The 22,167-nt window shown below is 39.6% G+C and overlaps 2 protein-coding genes across 2 annotated transcripts; one reads left to right on the forward strand and one right to left on the reverse strand.

The window, feature by feature from the left end:
* Positions 1 to 1,042: 1,042 nt before the first annotated feature.
* Positions 1,043 to 1,696, reverse strand: LOC149072390 (protein CFDP2-like). The gene has a single exon (XM_089246807.1). The coding sequence runs from the start codon at positions 1,694 to 1,696 to the stop codon at positions 1,043 to 1,045; it is 654 nt and encodes a 217-aa protein (XP_089102933.1).
* Positions 1,697 to 8,006: 6,310 nt separating this feature from the next.
* Positions 8,007 to 11,677, forward strand: PolH (DNA polymerase eta). Its single transcript, XM_089246593.1, has one exon. The coding sequence runs from the start codon at positions 8,061 to 8,063 to the stop codon at positions 10,380 to 10,382; it is 2,322 nt and encodes a 773-aa protein (XP_089102719.1). The 5' UTR covers positions 8,007 to 8,060; the 3' UTR covers positions 10,383 to 11,677.
* The last annotated feature ends 10,490 nt before the right edge of the window (positions 11,678 to 22,167 follow it).

Here is a 22,167-nt window from a genome sequence, read left to right on the forward strand (position 1 = left end):
GAAAACTTAAATAATATCTGTGTGAAGTAGACTAGATTGCGTAGGTAACATAAGCCCATCCCCAGAAGGCACTATGATGCTGTTGAGCGGCTCTAATTAGTGTGCGTTGAATTCCGGCCATTTCGTTATTTTCGTGAAGGTTTCCAAAGCTGAGCAAAATTTCTAGGTTCGAGTTTGGACGATGAATTTGGGTGACCGGGGGGGGGGGTCATTCATTTTTGTGAGTTGAAAGCCCAGTCAAACACACACACGCCCAACAGAGAAAATGAATGAGGAAAAAGGAAACGGCTAATCACTCGTGGCCTGGTATGAATGTCAGGCCCCGGTGGTTGAGAAACACTGGTATAGAGTATTATAAAATTCCTCAACAATACTAATAATTTCATTTCCATCTTTTGTGATGGTTCCATCTTTCCTTTTTAGTGCAAAAATTTCCTTTCTCCCAACAGTTTTCTTTGCTGATTTTAAACTCCTATTATCTTCCAGTGCTTTCTCTTTACAATATCGCAATTAAACTTCCTGACATCTTCTGTAATCCGCTTTAGTACTGTCTTACAAAGTTCTGCATATTCCACTTTTGATTTAGGATCATTCTTCTTAATCGGAAATTCTCTCCGGTCTTTCATCAGTTTCTTCTGTTATTTTCGTCACCGGTTTGATTTCTTTCTCTCCAGCGACTTCTTTTGCTACTTCTTGTAGGGTAGTGGTTAAAGTTCTGTTCATCGTGGTGGTATCTTGTCCATCTTCAGTGGTGTTATATAGCAAATCAAATTGGTTCTTCAGCTCTAAGTGGAATTTATATCGACGTTTCTTGAAGCTTTGCAATATCGATGACTGTTTTTGTATTTTTGATAAGTTTCGCTGTTTCCATTCTAGTGTTAAACATTATTCTACATCTCACCAGTCGATGATCGCTTCCTGTATTGAATTTGTTGAGTACACTGCAGTCTTGGATATATGCTTTTTATTAGATAGGATGTAGTCGATCTCGCTTATTGTTGCAGCTGGGCTTCTCCAGGTCCGCTTTCTTTGGGGTTCCTTCTTAAAGAACGAATTCATGATGCATAACTGTTCGCTCTCTGCAAATTCGACTTCCGACTGAGCTTTCGCCATTTCGTCTCTCTCCAATTCTAGCATTGAAGTCACTCATTACTATTTTGATATGATGGTTTCCTTTACTATTCATCTCGTCTAATTCTTCATAAAAGTATTCTACTTCTTCCTCAGAATAGCTTGTTGTTGGTGCAGACTTGTATAATCTGTATCCGATATCTGCTTGATATCTGTATAACCAGCTTTGAACTCTATCAGATATACTATCTGACTGAACGATGAGATTTTTCCACTTTTTATGAATGAGGAATCCTACTCCACTAGTTCTTCCATAATCTGTTCCTCTGTAGTAAAATACATGTCCACTGGCAAGTTCGATTTTCTCCTCTCCTTTTCTTCTTACTTCACATATGCCTAAAATATCCCAATTTATTCTTTCCAGTTCTTCTAACTCCTGCAAACGATTTTCTGAAGAAAGAGATCGTCCGTTATACGTGGCCAGGGTCATCATCTTATGGTAGCCTGGTTCAACCCAGAGATTCTTAGCACCCTCTGTCTGCATGTTTTGCTGGTTGCTGCCGTAAAAAGGGACTCTCAGACTGCTGGGGGGACTGAGTGCCTTAAGTTTATAGACAAAGTTCATATTTCTTTTTAGAGGGATTTTAGCCGTAATCCTCCACTCTGGCCAGTGCAGGTTGGAGGAAGCCCATCCGCGTCCGTTCACCACGTGTTAAAATATGGCTACTTACAGGCTGCACCATGAGAAGGTGCGAAATGGACTTTTAGCCTCTATTCCTAGTCGATTCCTTCACGTCTTCATAATGAAGCAATTGAAGGGTCTTCTCCTAGTTAACAAGTAAAGACTATTCAACAGTCCTGCCAGGGAATTTTCCCTGATAAGGGATTTTCCACAAATTGGTATTTAGTAACAGAGGATGCTACTACAGTATCTTGCAGCCAGAGGCAGCTCGAGATAAAATCTCTACCAGTGTGGGACCTATTTTTGATGCCCCGGGCTGACCCCACACGCACTCTCAATTTATTCTCTTCCCAATAATTGTATATATATTAAAAAAATGTTTTTTTCTCGATCCTTTCACTTTGATACGGGCAAAAGAACAGCTAGATTTTACGCTAAACACATACATGCTGAACCCATGGCCCGTGACACAAATGTGGCCCTCGGTGTCATCTAATGTGGTCCGTGATCTCAAACCTAATTTTTTAAAAATTAACTAAACGACATATAAACAGATCATTTAAGTGGCCCGCTGTGTAGTTCCACATCACTTAAGTGGGTCGTGGCATATTCCCAGTCTACTGAAATTACCCGCGACACATTCTCAGATCACTGTGTCACATTTACATATCACTTGAGTAACATGCGGCACTGTTCCAGACCACTTAAGTGGTCCACGACACATTTCCAGGTCATTTAAGTGGCTTTCAGTGCTATTCCAGATAACCGAAATGTCACACAACACATTGACAAATCACTTAAGTGATCTGTGTTGCAGATCCAGATCACCTAAGCGGCCCACGACATATTTACTGTAAATACGTTTATCCGTTTAGAGCACTTAAATGACCCACGACACAGTTACAGATCACTCAAGCTGCCCGTGAACATTTCCAGATCACTTAAATGACCCGCTGCACTTCACAGATAACTCAAGCGAACCGTTGCACGTTTACAGATTTTTTGAATGACCTGCGGCGTTGTTCCAAATCGCTTAATCGAGTTTCCCGCGACACGTCTTCAAACTAATGTAGTGGCTCGCACTCTCCCAAGCAGGAAAGGGCTTAATTATTTTGCAGCCCAATGCAAAAACAGTTTTGTGGCCCTCTAAAATGAGTTCCCTCCAATCTTCCAGTGCATTGGCGTACGTGAACGGGGAGGGGGTTGAGGAGAAGTGGAATCAAGAGAAATTTCAATTCAAAATCCGAGAAAAGTTAGTGAAGACCAATATAAACTAACGGACAACTTCTTTCCCTCTTTTATGCTGTTCTTTTAATTTAATGCTGTTCTTTCTAATTTAAAGTTAGAGGACATGGGGACCGTATAAACTTTTTTTTTTATCTTGCGATTAACTCTCAAAACTGGTACAGGATGATTTTTGAACACATTTTAAGCATTTTTTAAAAATTAGAACTTTATTTCTACGACGAATTGCTGATGAGATAAAGGCCGAATTAGGACTTACAGGACAACCTGTATATGTAGATTTCGATTTCTGAACTAAATTTCTGTGGGTTGTGCTGCAAGCCGGGGTGTCTCTTGAAAGTTCTAGGGGGAACAGTATAAAAATTTCGACTTTTTATTTTGCGACAAACTGTATTTTCACCCTTAAAACTGGTACAGGATGATTTCTGAGCACAGTTTGAGCAATTTTTAAATAGGAATAATACCTCTACGACGAACGGTTGATGCGATAAAAACGGAATTAGGACTTACAGCATGCCCTGTATATAAAGCTCTAGACGAGCACCCACAGGACTAAAACTTTTTTCGATGCTCCCGATTCCCAACCTTCTGGTACTTGGAGGCGGATGTGCAACTTTTCATGAGTTTGGCAAGTACAAATAACTTCTATACATATTTCTTTGCTCCCGGAGCCTCTGTGAAAAAAGTCGCCATGTTGTTGATTACCTTGAATTACATCTGCATTCAAGTTTGTATGCACTGCCCCGGGCCAAGTGATTTCTGAGGCCTCGCTAGGCAAATTTAAATGGTTACTCTCGGAAATTTAACGAGATCGTATTTTTTTGTGAGGCCCCTCTCCTCCTCAGGCTCCCGGGCCATGCCAACACCTTCTATAACAGAAAGTCTCCACGCGAAGCTTTGACGTCACTGAAGTCGTCCATTTCACCTGTAGCCATTGGATATAGCGATCTGTGTGTGACGTAGGCGAAAACTTTACCTTTTTTTGCAGTTTATCCAATGACTGCAGGTGAAATGGACGACTTCAGTGACGTCACGAGCTTCGCGCGGAGGCTTTCTGCTATAGAAGTTGTTGGCCGTGCCCAGTTTAGGTCATGCGTTAATATGTCACTCTTTGTATGTCCCTCAAAGACACCGCTGAAGAAAATCAAATATCACGTAACACAAAAGTTTAGTTTGGCTATGACACAGTCAAACGCGACATCGAAGATTCCACAAAATTTTGTCGTTGAAACCGAGGTGTCGTTACAACCGATGTTGATGTTTTCAAGAACTTTTTTGACATAAATGTAACCAGGGGAAATCAGATACTATACTTAGAAGGTTTTTATTTCGTTGTGATTGGGGTGACCAATTTCATCGAGAAAAATACGGTAAATCGGGATAATTAATACGGGACATCATCGATTCTTGCTAAACATATTGCCAAATGATTATGGACGGAGATACATTTGAAATCTTGGGTGAGCACGATGATGATTGCTGGGGGGAGCATCATGATGGATGATGATGTCAAGCCCCCCCCCCCCTCCCCTCAGCGTCAATGACTGGGCTGCATCGGTGGAGATACGGGGGCATGGGAGGCATTGTCCCCCAGCGTCAAAGGTGGAGCCGACTGATATAATGTATATGCGTATATATGAATTGGCATCATCATCATCATTATCATCATGCCCCCTCCAGACTTTCACGTCTATCTCCGCCTATGCTGGGCTGACTGACAATCATTTTGTATGCATATACAATATAACATTTGTCTAAGTTGGGCACCTAAGGTTCCATTAAAATCTGTCCAAGTTAGAAAGGTGTTCAAGGTATGGAGTTATACAGTAGAACCTCCCTTAACGGACACTTTTTGGATCTCCGGTCTCGTGGAATAGAGTTTTAATGTATTTCACTCCCCGTTAGTGGACGCTCTCGATAACGGATAGTAAATTGAGAAAAAACTAATTTTTTTTCCAAACTCCCAATTTGTCAATTTTTTGTTCATAATTCGAGACTTTATCATTATCAAAGGTGATTATGTATGATTCCAAGCTCGTATATGTAAATATGATAATCAGTCAATTATTTACTTGATTAACTAAACATTGCTATAGTCCAGGATGCTCATTCCGAATGGTAATGACGGTTTTGTTTGCTCATGTTAATACGTGTGAAGAAAGTCAACATAACTGACTGATAATGTTGTTATGAACGTTTATTTATTCTTCACACTTATTACTTAATTTAATTTTTATTGCAAAATATGTGTAGTACACGTACCATGTACTGGTAAAAATAATTAATTGTTTTAATGAAGAGAAGAAAGGTTACAAATGTTTCCATATTTATCAGACTTTATTTGGAAATTATGCACAATCACTGGTAAAAGTGATAAATTTAGTGAAATTTAAACAAACTTTCCTTACCGAGACGATTTATGACTATGCATAATCACCGGTGTATTACTTTTACACACAGTAACATACAGGAACCAATTGCGACCGAAGCCAAACGTCGTATAAATGTGAAAGTCTATAAACGAGGTTGTTCTGTATATCGTACCTCCCCAATAGCGGACACTCTCCGTTAGCGGACAAAAGTTTTGGTCCCATGGGTGTCCGTTATCGAGAGGTTCTAATGTAGTATTATGGACATTCTGGGTGAAAAAAAAAAGGGAATGATTGGTTCCATTAAAAAACGTCCAATGTAGGAAGGTGTCCAGGATACAGAGGTATATAATAGACATGTTTTACTGTGTATGAATTGACACCATCATGATCAGCCTGCCCACCGACCAGTATCATCATCGTGTCCCTCCCCCAGCCTGTGAAGTCTATCTCCGCTTATGCAAATAACTACGCAATTATCAAATACAGGGTGATTCAGAAAATATGGGAAAACTTCAAGAGGTGGTAGTACACACCAATACAAACAACTGTCATAAAGGATGCATGATCTAACATGAAACGAAAACGCGCAAGTGCGTTTCGAAACGGCCGCTCCGCAAACGTGAAAACGGCATTCCTGTTAAAATTTATCGGAAGAAAAAGAACACCATATGCATGCAAATGTAACCTGGGGAAAAAGGAGAAACTGTATGTAAATCTGCGTCACAGTGAACAAAAGGTGCGGACGCCAACGCTGTGAAATTAACAGCCCCGTTTCGAGCAGCAGCCGATGCAAGCACACATATATTTTCCGATTGGGCAACCACCTGTGGGGAAAACGCTCACCATACATTCGTGCTGCCTCTGTGGTAATTCCGTTTGTAGCTCCGTAAATGGAATGCATGTCTGCTTTTTCAGTATTACTAAAGTTCCGCTGTGGTGGTCCAGTGGTCATAGTGACGGACACGCATCGTGAGGATCCATGTTCAAACCCCACCGTCGCTGCAGTGGTGGTCGGCTGAAGTTGGTTTTCTGCGGTTCCCAACTTCGAGGCGCGAATGCGAGCCGATCTCCCCGTTGAACAGTCTCGCCGCATAGAGCAACAGGCCTACAACGTTACAATTATTCATTCATTACACTCACTATGAGTTGAGAAAAAACTCATAGTTTGAAAAATTGATTGCAGACGGCAGCACTGCACATAACAAGCATCACACAGAAACAAACTTCACGGAAGGTTCACTATACGTACACACACATTCCAACATGTACCAATTCGTTACAAGTTCCGCAGAGGAATATGGACGAGGTGCATGTCTGGTTTAGTAGTAGTAGTATTACTAAAGTGAGTTATTATCCCGTACGTTACAACTGTTAGAACGGCTGGAATAACTTCACAGGACTGGTGTTCGCGCCTTTTATTCACTGTAACGCAGATTTGCTTGCAGTTTCTTCTTCTTCCCCAGGTTACATTTGCATGCACGGTGTTCTTTGCTCAAAAAATCGTCAACGAATAAGGCAATTGCCAGGAAATATTAAAAAATTCCTATCACAATAGACCCGTTGCTGTCTAAAATACGGAAGAGTGGACTTGCCAAATAATATTTAAAAATATTGGCAACTTTATTTTCTTTAGTGCTTCATTTCCCACTATTGGCAACTTTTCTAGCATTTTAGCGAAAGTTGGCAACTTTGCATATTCTTGGCGATAATTGGCAATATCCCGTATTTTCCTGTGTGACTTTTATTGGATCACGTGATATTTCCCTCTTTCTTTGATGGACATACAAACCGTATCCAAGGCAACCAACATGGCGACTTCCTCGGCAGCTCATGAAAGATTGAAATAACAAATATAAATTAAAGAAATGTAGAAATGAAATAGATTTTTTTTTTCATTGATGGGCGAGTGCTAAATATTTCAATTTTTTATTTTTTGAAGTTCAAGTTATCTATCTATCTGCTTGCCCAATTATCTCAATTGCTGCGGAATTATTTCAGTGTAAATTATGAGAAATTATTGATATTTTTTGAAAAAGCTTAACCTATATATGAATTGTTGCAGTTGAATATTAAAAGGCAATAAGGGAACATAAACTTCAATTTTCATACTCGAAAAGATATAAATAAAAAGTTAAAATCATTGTTATTGCATGGATATCCAAATCAAAAGTAGGTCTGGCTAATTATTTTATATTTAATTTTCTGGCCTTTGTGTATCTCTAAGCGAACTCAATATTTCGGAAATAGAGAATTCAATTCAATTTTTAAAATTATTGATGATGCGGAAATCTCCACTAAATTTCTGCAGTTAAAATCGGCAATTTTAACATTGATTTCTTTGGGAATCATCCTGTGCCTGTCCCTCAAAGTGATGCTGATGATGATTATGACGTCTATTCAAATAAGCCTCATTTGAAATCTTAATTTTCTATTTTGCTTCAGAAAATATGGTCAGTCAAGTCATTAGCTCTGGAAGCTCAGATTCTTAAATAATTCAGTCAAGACAAGTCAAAATTTCTATTCCGGGATGAAAGTCAGCGAATCAAAATACGTTTTTGATTCACTACATCCATTGATGAAATGAAAACGATAATATTATTGGATAATATTTCGCGTGTTCGCAGCGCATGTGCGAGGAAATTGTAAACAAATACCCTCCTCCATTAACGCGCAAAAGTTGAAGTAAAAACATGGACGTCGCTCTGGGGGATCGAATAATCGTTTTAGTTGATATGGACTGTTTTTACGTGCAAGTAGAACAAAATGAAGCGCCGGAGTTTCTAAATAAACCGTGTACCGTTGTACAGTACAATCCTTGGAAAGGTGGAGGAATAATTGCAGTAAATTATGAAGCCAGGGCATTCGGTGTAAAGAGAGGTTTGAGAGGTGATGATGCGAAAAGACTGTGCCCCGAAGTCCATAATTTTTGTGTCCCTGAAGTTCGAGGTAAAGCTGATCTAACAAAATATAGAGAAGCTGGTGCTAAAGTATTAGAAGTTTTATGTGAATTCAGTGACTGTGTGGAACGAGCGAGCATTGATGAAGCATTCCTAGATCTAACATCAATAGTCAATCAAAAAATCACAAATGCAACATCAATATCTCCAGATAATTTGCCAAATACTTTCATCGTTGGCTGGGATAAGAATGATTCCAAGGATGCGGATGTACCAGGATGGTTAGAAAGTATATATGAAGAAGAACATACTCTACTTGATCAGAAATTAGCCGTAGCTGCTGTCATCGTCGAAGAAATGAGAGTAGCGGTGTATACTAAAACTAAGTATAGATGTTCCGCTGGTATTTCTCATAATAAGATGTTAGCAAAGTTGGCATGTGGTATGCACAAGCCCAACAAACAGACAATCTTACCACATTCGTCGGTTCCAATTTTATACAAAACTCTACCGATTCGAAAGATTCGTTTCTTAGGTGGGAAATTGGGGGAAGATGTCAAAGAAAAGCTTGATGCAGAAATGATGAGTGATTTAGCGAAGTTTACGAAAAGTCAGTTGTGTGATAAGTTCGGTGAAAAGACTGGTGCTTGGTTGTTTCTTGTGGCGAAAGGTATCGAACACGATTCTGTTGTTGCTCGACAGTTACCAAAATCCATTGGTTGTGGAAAGAATTTCCGTGGGAAAGAATCCTTGGACACTAAAGAAAAAGTCATCCACTGGGTGAAAGAGCTTTCGAGTGAATTAGAAGATAGATTAAAAAAAGATCAGGAGAATAACAGAAGAATTGCCAAGACCCTAACGGTTACAGTTAGATCCAGTGGTAGTAATTTTAATAATTCTGTCATGGTAACACGAGCTTGTCCCATTCATGCATATAGCGCTGAAAAATTTGTGAGTGATGCTACACAATTGATACAGAAATTGAATAATGCTCCTGCTTCAAGTTTATTGTGGCAGCCACCAGTAATTAACCTTGCATTAACAGCCAGTAAATTTGAAGATAGACTAGATATATCTTCATGTAATATCAGTTCGTATTTCAAAACCAGTCCTGTAAAAGTAGGTCAAAAGGAAGCAGAATATTCAGATCAAGCTTCAACTGATAATGAGCCATGTGATTCTGAAATAACAGGATTAAATGTTACAAATCCTAGAGAACCGACTGTAAGAAATAGGAGAGTTAGTTCTACTTGTTCATCTAATGTCAACGGAAGCAAGATTCCTAAAAATAATCCTATCAGTTGTTACTTTGTGAACTCCCAGAAACATGGTAAGAGTCATGACGTATCTAATGAAGAAAATGTAAAACATTCTGAACTCGCAAAAGATTTTCGAAATAATTCTGAAAACATAACGGATGATATCAATGCTGAATCTTCTACTATGGAAGCGCTTACATCTATGGTAGACCCATCGCTAGGATGTGAATTGGTGACTGATGACCACCCATCAATAGAACAAAAAGGTTTCTTTGCACAGAAACTAAAAGAGAAGAAAGTAGAAAATACAGAAAATGATATTGTGATGAAAGAGACCAAGGATATTCCTGATGCAGATTCAGATGTTAAAAAGTCATTTTATATAGATAGTTCAATGGCAACTGTAAGTTCTATTGAATTTGGAAATGACGTCGTTTCAGAAACCGGTAATAATCATAATGACAGTAATGCAGAAACATTAAAGAAAGAAGATAGTTCTGCTTGTCATGCAAATAACTTATCAACCGTACCTGAGTGCAGTAACAGTAATGTATCAGATCAAACAGAATATGGTGTAACGCAAGGACTTTCTGATGAAATCACATTTTTCTGTGATAAATGCGATCGTCGTGTACCGGTGTGGGAAGAACAAGAGCATGAAGACTATCATTTTGCATTGAGTGTTCAAAAACAATCAAATGAAAAACTTGATTATGCATCCATAAAACGCAAAACTACTGAAAATTCTAAAAGTACCAGTAAGAAACGAAATTTATCAAAATTTTCATCTTCAAAGGTGCAGAAAAAAGTAAAGCAGCAAACTAACACACTTGATTCTTTTTTGAAAGGAACATGAAGTTGTTTTTTTTCATAAAGATTTTTATCTTTGTGTATGTTCTGTGTGCTTAGAAGAATATTTTCATATATATTACTTATGGATATCCATGTATATAATACATGTAATATATTTTCAGGAAATTGCTATTCAAGATAAACTACTTTTTTTCAACCTTTTATCTTTTGAACCAAACAAGGCCAAGCTCTACCTCCGATCGGAAATTTCAGGAACCTTTTAATTACTGTAAATTTAGCTTTGGTAATAGATGATATGAACATAAGGTTGAATACTCAACCTTTTCATTCACCGGTAAATATTTATTTTTACTATGAAAACCATCAGCGATTTTGTAATTTAATCGCCTTCATTCAAAAAGGCATTAGTTGCGGAAAACTACTTTTTAGAAAACAGCAAAAACTGAGACTAATTGCACAAATTATGAAATCTCTGCGATTTATATCTCAGGAGTAGCTTAAGACAAAATTTTTACCCATGCCAGAAATTGTTTGGGTGCCACTCTGCTGGAAAAGCCACACCAGTAAAACAACCACCAAAACTCACAGCTGTGTTCTCAGTTGCATAAAATGTATCAAAAATCAGTTTTCTGTTTTTGAATTCCATAAGTTTTCCTGTAATTTTTTTCCTCACCGTTTTAAAGCAGCATGCTGTGTGACTGCATGGCCCTACTCTTATGACATAAAATATGTAAAGGCACTGAAGTGAGAAATGTTGAAAATTGAGTTATAGGCCTATATGCCCTTTTTTACATGAAGTGATCCAATTAATTGTTTGATTGAAAATATATGTTGTTTGGTATTATAGCAGAGTTAAGCTTCCTCTAGAGCAGTGGTTCTTAACCTTGGCAAGTCTGCGGCCTGGTTTCATTCGTTTTTGTGAGTTGAAGGCCTGGTGAAACACTAGACCAAAAAATAAATGAGAAGTGAAGCGGCTGATCACTGACGGCCCAGTGTGAATGATGTCACGGCCCAACGGTTGAGAAACACTACTCTAGAGCAGTATATTTTATTAAAAAATAAATATAGGAGAACCTAATTCAGATTCCATCCGTGACCTTCTTAGATGAAATCTCGCCCATTTCTTAATTACCGTAATTTGTGTGTTAAGTTCGCTTACAAGTGTATGCAAACTTATCCAGTCGCTAGTCCATCTTGTTTTTTCATGCTCTTGTGTCAAAAAATTCTTATTCTGATAAAATTTGCTCTTTGAACTACATCTATGTTTAATGAAATAAATGTTTCAAATTGACTCTGAACAGACCCTGTATATGCACTCAAAAATAAAATTGTGCATAATAATGTATTATTACGTATTTACTCTTTGGTCTTATCAGACATGAATTTTGATAACATTTGTTTATGCCTAAAAAGGAAAAAATCAGTCGTGCAAATGAAATGGTCAGAACTGTAAATACAGTCAGACCTGCTTATTATGGAAGCAAGTGGAGTAAGGAAAATATTATCTGTTCTTTGATGGGTAATTGTTCTGTAATAGCAAGAATTTGTGTCACTGATATCTCAATCCTGATGAGGGGCCGTTCAAGTATTACGTCATCATCAATTTAGGGGAGGGGGTTTCCGATTTGATGACAAGGGGGGAGGGGGGTTTGGATAATGCTTACATCATCAACCACCCTTTATGAAAATATGAGTTAGGATTCAGAGGGGCAGAGCTGATAATGAAATTTTGCTGACAAGGTCAAAAATGGCTAAAAATTTGCTTGCGTAATACTTGAAAGGCCCGTAATGGAAAAAAAACCCAAATTTTAGTAATTTAATTTCTTTTTAATTTTCAGTAATTCTTCTAATAATCATATTAAGCCTGTCCCAATAGTCATTTCCATATATTTTGCTTCTAATATTTGTTTTCCCCTGATACAAAGAAGCAACAATCTGGCTACACACTCGCGACTAGCCTAATGTTCGTTGACGAATATTTTCTTTCAGAATAATTTAAAACAATTTAATATGTCATGTGTTGTGACTAATGATGTTCTTAGCGACCAATGTGTGGCCAGACAAATTAAAAAGAAGGCGGCACCTTTGACTTCGATTGGAAGCTACTAGTCATTCTGTTCGACCATCCTCCAACATTTGATGGTCATTACCAATATTTTCTGTGGTTCCCAACTTCAAGGCGCGAATGCGAGCCGATCTCCCCTTTAAAAAGTCTCACCACAGAGAGCAACAGACCTACAAACAGTACAAATGTAATTCAATCATAACACATCACTCACTTCACTTCTGAAATATAGATGGCAGCACTGAAAAATCAAACACAATACATACGCACTCAGGCTGTTAGGTACACACACACAGTTACACTTCCGGCACAGCTAACTAGGTAGTAAAACGTCCATAGATGGTGATAGACCTGAGTTGTGCTCGGTTTGAAAAAGTTCAACTGGGAATGTATTGGGCCAGCCGTAACTTGAGTGTGGGTCTGGCTGGCTTCAGGGTGTTTACCAAATATCAAAAGCAAAATTTGGTGACTTTTCTGTGCCTTTTCTCATTCGACAAAATGAGCCACGCTGGACTGTTTTCTTATATCAGTGGTTTCAAACCGAGTAGCCAATTCCACCTAAGGGGGTTCGGTTAATAAAATATATGGGGTCTTAATGAAAGGAGGAAGGCAAGTGAATTTTTACAAAATAAAAACATTTGATAAGAAATCAATTATTTTAATTCTTTGAAACTTTCCGCAGAGCATGATGATGTCAACATTGGCGTGAAGCCTCTCAGTGCTGAATGCTGACCTTCACCACGATGGGGGGGGGGGGGGGGGACAACCCCTCCAGCCACAATTAAAAAAAAACTTTTGAATTTGTAGATGTTTTTAAATATATATATATATACACAGCACCCCATAGGAACTGTACCCTAAGAACTCAAGCCACCCCCAAAAAGCATACGCGGCTACAATTTGTTTCTCGAACGGGGGGCAAACGTTTACCTTCTACTCTTCTGCCTATGCCAATTATTTTTTTTAATCGGGGGGATCGTCCCTATCGCCCACCCCCAACTCATACCTTCAACTTTGCGAAATCGCCTGAGCCCTCTGTAGATCATGAATATCTAATGCGATCCATCCCAGCATACTCCTTTGCGGGTCGTATATACGGACGTCTGATAAACCCTAGTCTCCCTCCCCCCCATGTTTTTATCGTATTGGAGTTCCTTCAACACTTACGACGACGAAACTTTCCAAGACAAGCTCCATGGGCGCGCCCGCGCAAGTTGAAAACGCGTCCTGCGAATGCAAAACTACTGAACACTTTAGATCATAGTTTCTCAACCTTTTTTGTCCCATCGCCCCCTTCTTCAGAAATTTTTTTTCTCCCATCGCCCCCCCCCCCAACGCAATCTAACCCATAGGATCCTATGTTATACCCGAAGCTTCTACCGCCCCCCTGAAGCATTCCATCGCCCCCAAGGGGACGTTAACGCCCACGTTGGGAATCACAGCTTTAGATCGATACTAAGCCGTGTGCACAACAGCCACATTGCGTTGCGAAGCGCTGCGACGCATTCCAATAGTGGGCTCAAAACAGAGCAAAAGAACCGAACAACGTTGAACAGAAAGAAATGTAATCGATCGAGCAGTTTTTGTTCGATCGGCACCGACTGTCGAATTCGGCAGTTTGCCGTTGAAATCGACGCGCGTCGACAGACGAATGTGAATCAGAATAAAAAGGTCTAAATAGAATGGGCCCATTTCTTTACTGATTGCATTACCGCGCAGGTAAAATAAAAAAAATTAAAAGAAACGTTTCTTATACACATATACGAGAGTCGAAACCATCGTGCTGACAGGGTTCCCGAGATAATTCTCAATTTTTTTTCACACTATCAATTCACTATACGGGGGACCCTACTGCAGGATGTGGTTCTCAGTCTTTGGAATCCCGCGGCACGATTGATTTATTTTTCTTGATTGGAAGGCCCGGCCATACACACGATTAATGGGTAAAAATGAAATAATAAACCACTGACAGCCCGGCGGTCGAGAAACACTGCACTAGACCGGGGCCTTCATGATGTTCATTTTTCCCCTGTTACTCCAGTAAGGGAAAAAAATTACCATGGGCCCTTCCGAAGGACGGATTTCCACATTCCTTTTCATATTTTTGAAAGTCCGATATTAGACGCTTGTTATTTGTTCTTTCATCATTCGTCATGCTTTGTTGTCGGTCTAAGATCGCAAGCTTGTCACCATATTCCAATTGTTCTCTTGTCAGCTGCCTCTCTTGCCCAATTCATGGTTTATCGGTGGCTCCTAAGAATAGTTTGACAGATTTTTTTCCATACAAAAGAACCACTTCAAAGCATAAATAGGCACTCAACATGGGTGGAGATACGGGGGGGGGGAACATTGCCGCCCCCCCCCCAGGGTCAAAGGTGGAGTCGACTGATCTAATGTATATATGAATTGACATCATCATCGTGCCCCCCCCCCCCAGATTTCCAAGTCTATCTCCGTCTATGGCACTCAAATCAATATTTTGAGCTCATCACTACGCTCCTAGGAGCCGCGAAGCACACTGATATTTGAAACACTGTGGTATTCTTTTAAATTCGGTCTATATATACATAAATGTGTCGCAACACAATTAATGGCGAATGAGTCCGATATTTGTCTTCTCTTGAACTCTCTCGTTCTATCACATGCGTATACTGTACGATTTTGTCGTTCGCTATAGCGAGTCGGTAAAGATCGACGCGATTAAAAAAAAAACGGATGATAATTATTTAAGAAAACCACCTTCCTTCACGGAGGAAAAAATTTATGCCTTTTCACCTGGCCTCTACAAGGATGGGGCTGACAGGGATGCAACCCTGAGGCCCGGAACAATCACCATCAATTTTTTTTCACGCTATAAATTCACTACGGAGCCCCCACCCGTGAAAACTCTGGCTTGCAGACTCCCAAAGATCCAACAGCCCTGCTCCATGATGTAGGGGAAAGGTCATGTCCTTTCTATGGAAAACCAATACTGTTTCCAAGAGGACTTCCAACTGTCCTGCCAGTCAACCCCCCTACGAATTATCACGCGATCCTGAGAACACTGCCTTAGGGGAACATTACAGATGTTGAACGATCCTGACAAGCAAAGAAAGAAAAGTTGTTTTTTTTGTTCATCCAGGCTAAATAGCTTTTTTGATCCACCCATATAATATCTGCCTCGATGTAGGGTGACTCCTACTGACATTGTTCTTTTCTGTTGCTACTCACCCATCTATCCCTGGCAAAAAAAAGTAGAAAACCAACCTGAGAGAGACATAGGCGGAGATAGACTTGGAAGTCGGGGGGGGGGGCACGATGATGTCAATTCATATATACATTAGATCAGTCAACTTCACCTTCCTTTGACGCCCCCCCCCCCGTATCACCGCCCATGGAGAGAGAGAAGTAAAAATATTCAATGCCACAGCTTCTCCAAAGCCTAGATTTTAAAAGGGGGATCTCTGGAGAATCATAAAAAAATCCGTGACCTCTATTCAAATTTTGTGACCTTTTCGGGACTTTTCCTTTTGACCTTTTTCTCCTTCCGTGACTTTTCCGTGATGGTAGACACTGGGCTTTAGGGAAGTTAAACCATTATGAATTTTTTTTTTTCATATTTTACTTAAATTTTAAAATGAACCATACAGTTCTTATTACTGTTGGACACTTACAGCTAAACAAAAACTATGGAAAAATCTTCATTGAAACAAAACAAGGTGGGTTCACGTTACTTATGCTCAGGAATGGGCTTAAGTATTTTGCGGCTTTTCAGCCCACTATATATATATAAAATGATTTTCCCAATCCTCCAGTGTCTTCAGCAGAGTGTGGTGTTCGTCGGGTTCACATCAGCACCGGAGAACGACTATCAAACTATTGTTCTTACGTACAGTTTTTTTATACTACAGTCGAATCCCGTTATAACGAACGCCAAGAGACCGGAGAAATCACTTCGTTAAAACGAAATTTCGTTATAAAGTAATTCCAGGTTTCTAGCATTGTTCCTATATAAACTTATTTGGGGGATTAAAAAAGTGTTCGTTAAAACGAGATTTTCGCTATAACGGTATTCGTTAAAACGAGATTTTCGCTATAACGGGATTCGACTGTATATTCATGATAGAAAAAACAATAAATTTCGGCCTATCGTGCCGAAAGTTCGAGTAAAATTGTAAATGTGTCCCCCGAGCAATTGAAGGTTGAGAACTACTACTTTATAATCACGGCCCCCAAAGAAGGTGAGGCCGACAGGGTTCGAACCCGGTGGAAACAACGATTCTTATTAAATTTAAAAGTTTTCGGGTGTTTTGGCCGACGTGAAGTACGGTTTTTGTCTTTCGACGTTTCGTTCGCACGAGTGGCGAACATGTTCAAGAATTACGTAACGGCCAGACCAGAATGAGAGGTATTTTTCCGGGCCGTAAGAGGGCCTACAAAGTGTGGCAGAGAAAGATAAGGGAGTATATATATGTGTATGTGTGTGAGTGAGTGTATGAAAAGTGAAAAGTCAAAATTGGGGAAATGTCTGGCAATGGCGCTTTTCAAAAAATTTCCGCAGGAAAATACCCCACAACCTTCAGTAGTTAGTATTGTTAACAGGAGAAGAGGATAGAGGGAAAAAAAGCTGTCACAGAAGGCAAAATATGGTGGTTTCCGCCATAACTCACCTAGGTGAACTTGGCAATGCGTTTTTTTCAAAATAAATAGAAGAGAGAAAGGGGGGAGTAGGAAAAAATGTTAGTATTTGTTGGAGGGGTAAAAGTTTATATGAGTGAAAATCAAAAGTAGCATTCAGAACACTCTTGCTTTTTCAATCATCAGGATGGCAAAAAAATTTTTTATTTCCGGTAGAAAATATTGATCCGAGGACAAAAAATTTGATTTGTTTCCAGTTGCGAAAATATGCGAGAGGTTCAAAAATACATTCTGGGTTAGATAAAATATCCTTGGTTAAATATGTTTATATACAGGAGCGAGCGTCTCGCTCCGCCAGCTCAAGACGAGGGAGCAATTTTGGGAAGACGATTTTCAGCCTAAGCTTTTTACCTTTCGGGCAAAAAGTTACTACTTACGCCTTCTTCCTGCTTGAGTCGCTGTCATAAACTTGAGTGACAGAGACCTTTCAACCCAGGAGACGACGGTACTATCAAAAGGAGGAAAATTCGAAAAAACTGTGCCAATGGAGGACATCGTCGCGAATGTGGAAGCTGCAATCTGAAGCCTTCCTACTGAACAGGCCGAAGAAGTCGGGATTGAAACATCTCGCATTCTACTGACAGCGAAAGTGCCTAGGTCAAACATGAAACCGGAAGAGCTACGAGCGAAATGCAGATAAGAACATCTTGGTGCTGCAGCAGACAAGGGAAACGGTCATCATTAAATCTGAAGATTATGAAGAAATGTGGAACCTGTTGGACCCGGCCACATACAGAAAACTAAAGAGGGAGATCCGACGCAACAGATACTTTGTCAGATGAACCGGCTCATTAAATCATCCTTTCTTATAGAAGACATCAAGAAGTCTACATGTAAATCAGAGGCGGTTCCGCCCCGCATTTATGAATTGCCTAAAGTGCACAAGCCAGAAGTTCCTCTACGGCCTATAGTGACCAGCACTGCATCTCCTACATATTCGCTTGCAAAACACCCGGCAACGATGCTGAGGACACACATAGGTGGAACGTAAAACTTCATCAGGGACTCCAAACATTTTATAGAACAGATTAGTGATATAGTGCTTCAGCCCAACGAAATATTGGTCAGTTTTGATCTCACATCACTCTTCACAAATGTACCGCTAAGAGATGTCATGGATCAGATCAGCCACACAACTGTTCATGAAAGATATTGTGGACCTTTCCACACCTGTCTCACAACTACATATTTCAGTTGGAATGGTGAATATTATGAACAAACTGAAGGGATGGCGATGGGAAGCCCAATCAGCTCGGTCGTGGCTAACTTTTATATGGAAAGATTCGAGGCCCAAGCTTTGGCGACAGCATAATACCAGCCATCAACCTGGTTTCGGTATGTGGAGATCCTGAAACTCTGAAGCCTATATCATCTAGACATTACGGTGGAAAAATTCAATCGAAATTTTCACGCCTTTCAGTGCCGTCGGTTTCTCACATTTCGCCAAGACCTGCTAAAACGCATACAGGTGTATTAAATGCATGGGCACTCACGAGCCTGGACATTGCAACAGTGAAAGGAACCGACCCCACCCGGCGAACTATAAGTGCCCAGAATTTATAAAAGTTCTGAAAAACAGTTCTACCATCAAATCGGCACCAGGAAAAAACAAGGCTAATACCATCGTAGCCCAGACTCTCCCGCAAAACTCCAGTCTCCAATACATCTTTCCTGCCTCGTCCAGTCATCTTGAAATAAAAGAAATTCCTAGAGGCAAAAAAAACTTCGGAAGCGGCCCAACCGACAGCAACACCCGCCACAGTCTACGGGCAACCCTACGGTACGAGCCTCGCCACCGACCGAGCTCTCATGGCCTGTAATCTAATATTTTTATTCCAGATATTTTTCTATCCCTTCAAAAAAAAACTCCTTTTCCTTTTTCTAAAACTAATAATTTTATAAATTTTTATTAACTTTACTTCCGTCTAGGATCTCTTCAAAATTTGCATTTCAAGCAATCCTACGCTGTAGAGGGGAAAAGAGCCAATTCCTGAGCTTCACCGAAATGGACCAATCGCAGAGGACCAGCGTGTTTTCGGCTTTCTTCACTTAGCCATCAGACTAACCATCTGGCATTTCTCATCTTTCCACTGATGATCTTTGACTTCAATTATTCAAAATTTTTCTCGCATTTTGCGGAATTTTATTAACGTACCAAATTCACCTGCAAAAAACTTGTTAAAAATTAGCGGATTTTTCCCGAACTTGAATTGGCGTTTGAGAAATTTTCTCATTGACATTAGCCTGCCAGGCCTTCTGTAAGTCGTTGTAATCGCTCTGAGGGCAGGACCAACACTAGCTATCCTCCACCAAGGCCTCCACACGAAGCTTGTGACGTCAATGAAGGTCATTCCTCCTATTGCCATTGAATATACTGCAAAAAAGGTAAAGATATCGCATTCGTCAGCCTGCTATATTCAATGGCCTTCAGTGATGTGACGAGCTTTGTGCCTTGTATAGGTGGTGTTGGCAGGACTCGGCACAAAATTCTCGTATTCCGCGTAATTCTTGAAAATGCTCGCCACTCGTGCGAACGAAACGTCGAAAGACAAACTAAACTACTTCACGTCGGACAAAAAACCCGAAAACTTTTAAAGTTAATTCTAATTTACACGATGGCCCCACGAAAGCCTTTTTTGATTCTTAACTTTGTTTTTTCACCTTATAAATTATCCGTATACAGCCACAGAGAGAACCATGAAAAATATTTGTCCTGGGGGCACACCAAAGATCACAGCCTAGGTCTCCTCTCTGCTACAAGATGTGGGGGTCATGTCCACAAATATCTGTACTCAGCACACCGCAATAGAAGGGCTGTCAGGGCTAGACGACGGATTATCTGCCCCACAGCTGCAACTACTCTTTCAGCTGAGGCAAGCATGTGCATTTTGCCCCCAGGTAGTTTTAAATACGTCGTTAAAAAAGAATACTCACTCTGAATCAGCACTATTGGCTTGGAGCAGGGCCTATTTCTGTCAGGGCCCGTAAATTTTCAAGGCTACTAAATTGGTTATCTTTTGCATTACAGGCATAGGACCCCCCCCCCCCATTTTTCAGCCTCAAAGAACACTTTATAAATGGGGCCCCAAATATTTCATATTTGCCCACAGTACGAACTCAATGCCCTGGCTGGGAGGGGATTCTGTCAAAACTCTTGATTTATGGGTTCCTTGCCTTCAAAATAATTGAGCTATTGCTTTAAGAAGTCATTTAATCAAACCGTTTTGCGGCCCGGTGCGACAATGCTTTCCTACACATTTTTTAATTCAAATATCAGTGAATTTTTTTTGTTAGGATAGGGTGTCTGTATGAAAAATTAAATAATTGCTCAAAAAAAGGAAAAAACTCTGAATCTGACCTTTATTTTGTCAGATTAGCTCTGGTTTTTGAGATACCATTGAAATTTGATTTTCACTTTAATACCATAAGCAGCATACAAATCCCATTGAAACTGTGCATTATAAATACAGTAATTCATGGGCAAAAGATATTTTAAGAGTTTTTTGGGGCGGTGATTTCGAAACGCATTGGTTTTGCTGAATTGACTAGTTTTACGGATAATGCATACTCTCAACAATGATTTGTTTGCTGCTTAAGCATTACCATTGGAATTTAATTTTCACTTTATCTCAAAAACCAGAGCTAATCTGAAAAAACCAATGCCAGATTCAGCTTCCTAAAAAAATCACTGAAATATCTTTGAGAACAAAATTAATGCCGAGCAGTGCTATGCAACCTCTTGCAATATGAATGAAATATATGAGTCATGTTATTTGGATATTTTTTCCATTTGGAAGTATGCCTCTAGGACAAATCCCAGGTCACCATGGCGCCTAAAATTTTCTTTATGTAGTTAATAAATTGCAGGCCGAGTGCAGCACAAAAGTTTTGGAACTTATAGCATATCTGTCAACACAAATGAGGGTCACTATGCCCTGAAAAAGTCAAAAAGCATTATTTTGGACCCTTTTTCAGGTAAAAATTTTTGGCACCAGATTATTTTGCAATTTTTCCAGCCCTGCACTAGGATCAACAGTTTGCCAGTAATTTGCAGTAAAGAGAAATAGCTATGTACTCCCTGTATAGAAATATGTAAAAACAATGAGTTTTCTCGTCCAAGCTCAGACCCACTGGTTCTCTATAAAAAGTTTAATTTTAATAAAACTTCCAAATCGTTTTTTTATATGTTAATACAATTTTTTTTTAGAATTTTGGCATACAAATTAAAAACCACTACTTTTGATTTAAATGACTTTTTTTGCTCCCACCATGTGAATAGGAGTTTATTTTTTGAATAACAAATAATGCAGAGAAGAGACAAAACTTAAGGGTTGGGCGAAAGTCCCCCTGGTTGCAAAATTTAAGGATGCAAAACAATGGTTTTTACATTTATAAAAAAAGAAAACCTTGTTACAGAACTATAAAGTTTCACAGGGAGGGGGTTCCCCTCATTATACCATAATATACTAATGGAACCTTTAATACATAAAACTTTTCTGAAGTCTATCTCAAGTCATATGTCCTTTAGTTTACTTTTCCAAACAGCCAATTTACTGAGGAACAAATGGTGATGCTTCTATTTTACAGAGACTGATGTATATGCTATAACATAGAATTTTCTCAGCCATGAACAACCGCCGCTGTGGTGGTAGAGTGGTTATAGTGACGGACTTGCGATGCGAGGATCCGGGTTCGAACCCCACAGTGGTTCCCAACTTCAAGGTGTGAATGCGAGCCGATATCCCCGTTAAAAAGTCTCGCCACAGAGAGCAACAGGCCTACAACGTTACAAATATTCAATCATTACACTTCACTCACAATTTAAAGTATAGATGGCAGCACTCAAATATCATACACAACACTAGCTACACACTCAGACTGTTAGGTGCACTCACTTTGTTCCAGACTCTGCCACGAAGCTGGGCTGGAAGAGATCTCGGCAACGGGATAAGTCCGGTGGCAGAGACCCTAGCGTTCATTCATTCAGCCATGAACAACCAGTGTATTTAATGAATTAGACTTATTTAAAACAAGTTTATCGGTTTTGTGATACATGCAAGTTAAAAAATATGAAGAAAAAAAAAAG

This window comes from Pholcus phalangioides, unplaced genomic scaffold, assembly GCF_987345545.1.
Source record: "Pholcus phalangioides strain wild (caught in Gottingen) unplaced genomic scaffold, Ppha-v1.0 ptg000017l_1, whole genome shotgun sequence".
NCBI classification, from domain to species: Eukaryota; Metazoa; Arthropoda; class Arachnida; order Araneae; family Pholcidae; genus Pholcus; species Pholcus phalangioides.

Bases quoted from the DNA above. Each gene is read 5' to 3' on its own strand.
- LOC149072390 (XM_089246807.1), bottom strand. From the start codon at position 1,696: ATGAACTTTGTCTATAAACTTAAGGCACTCAGTCCCCCCAGCAGTCTG.
- PolH (XM_089246593.1), top strand. From the start codon at position 8,061: ATGGACGTCGCTCTGGGGGATCGAATAATCGTTTTAGTTGATATGGAC.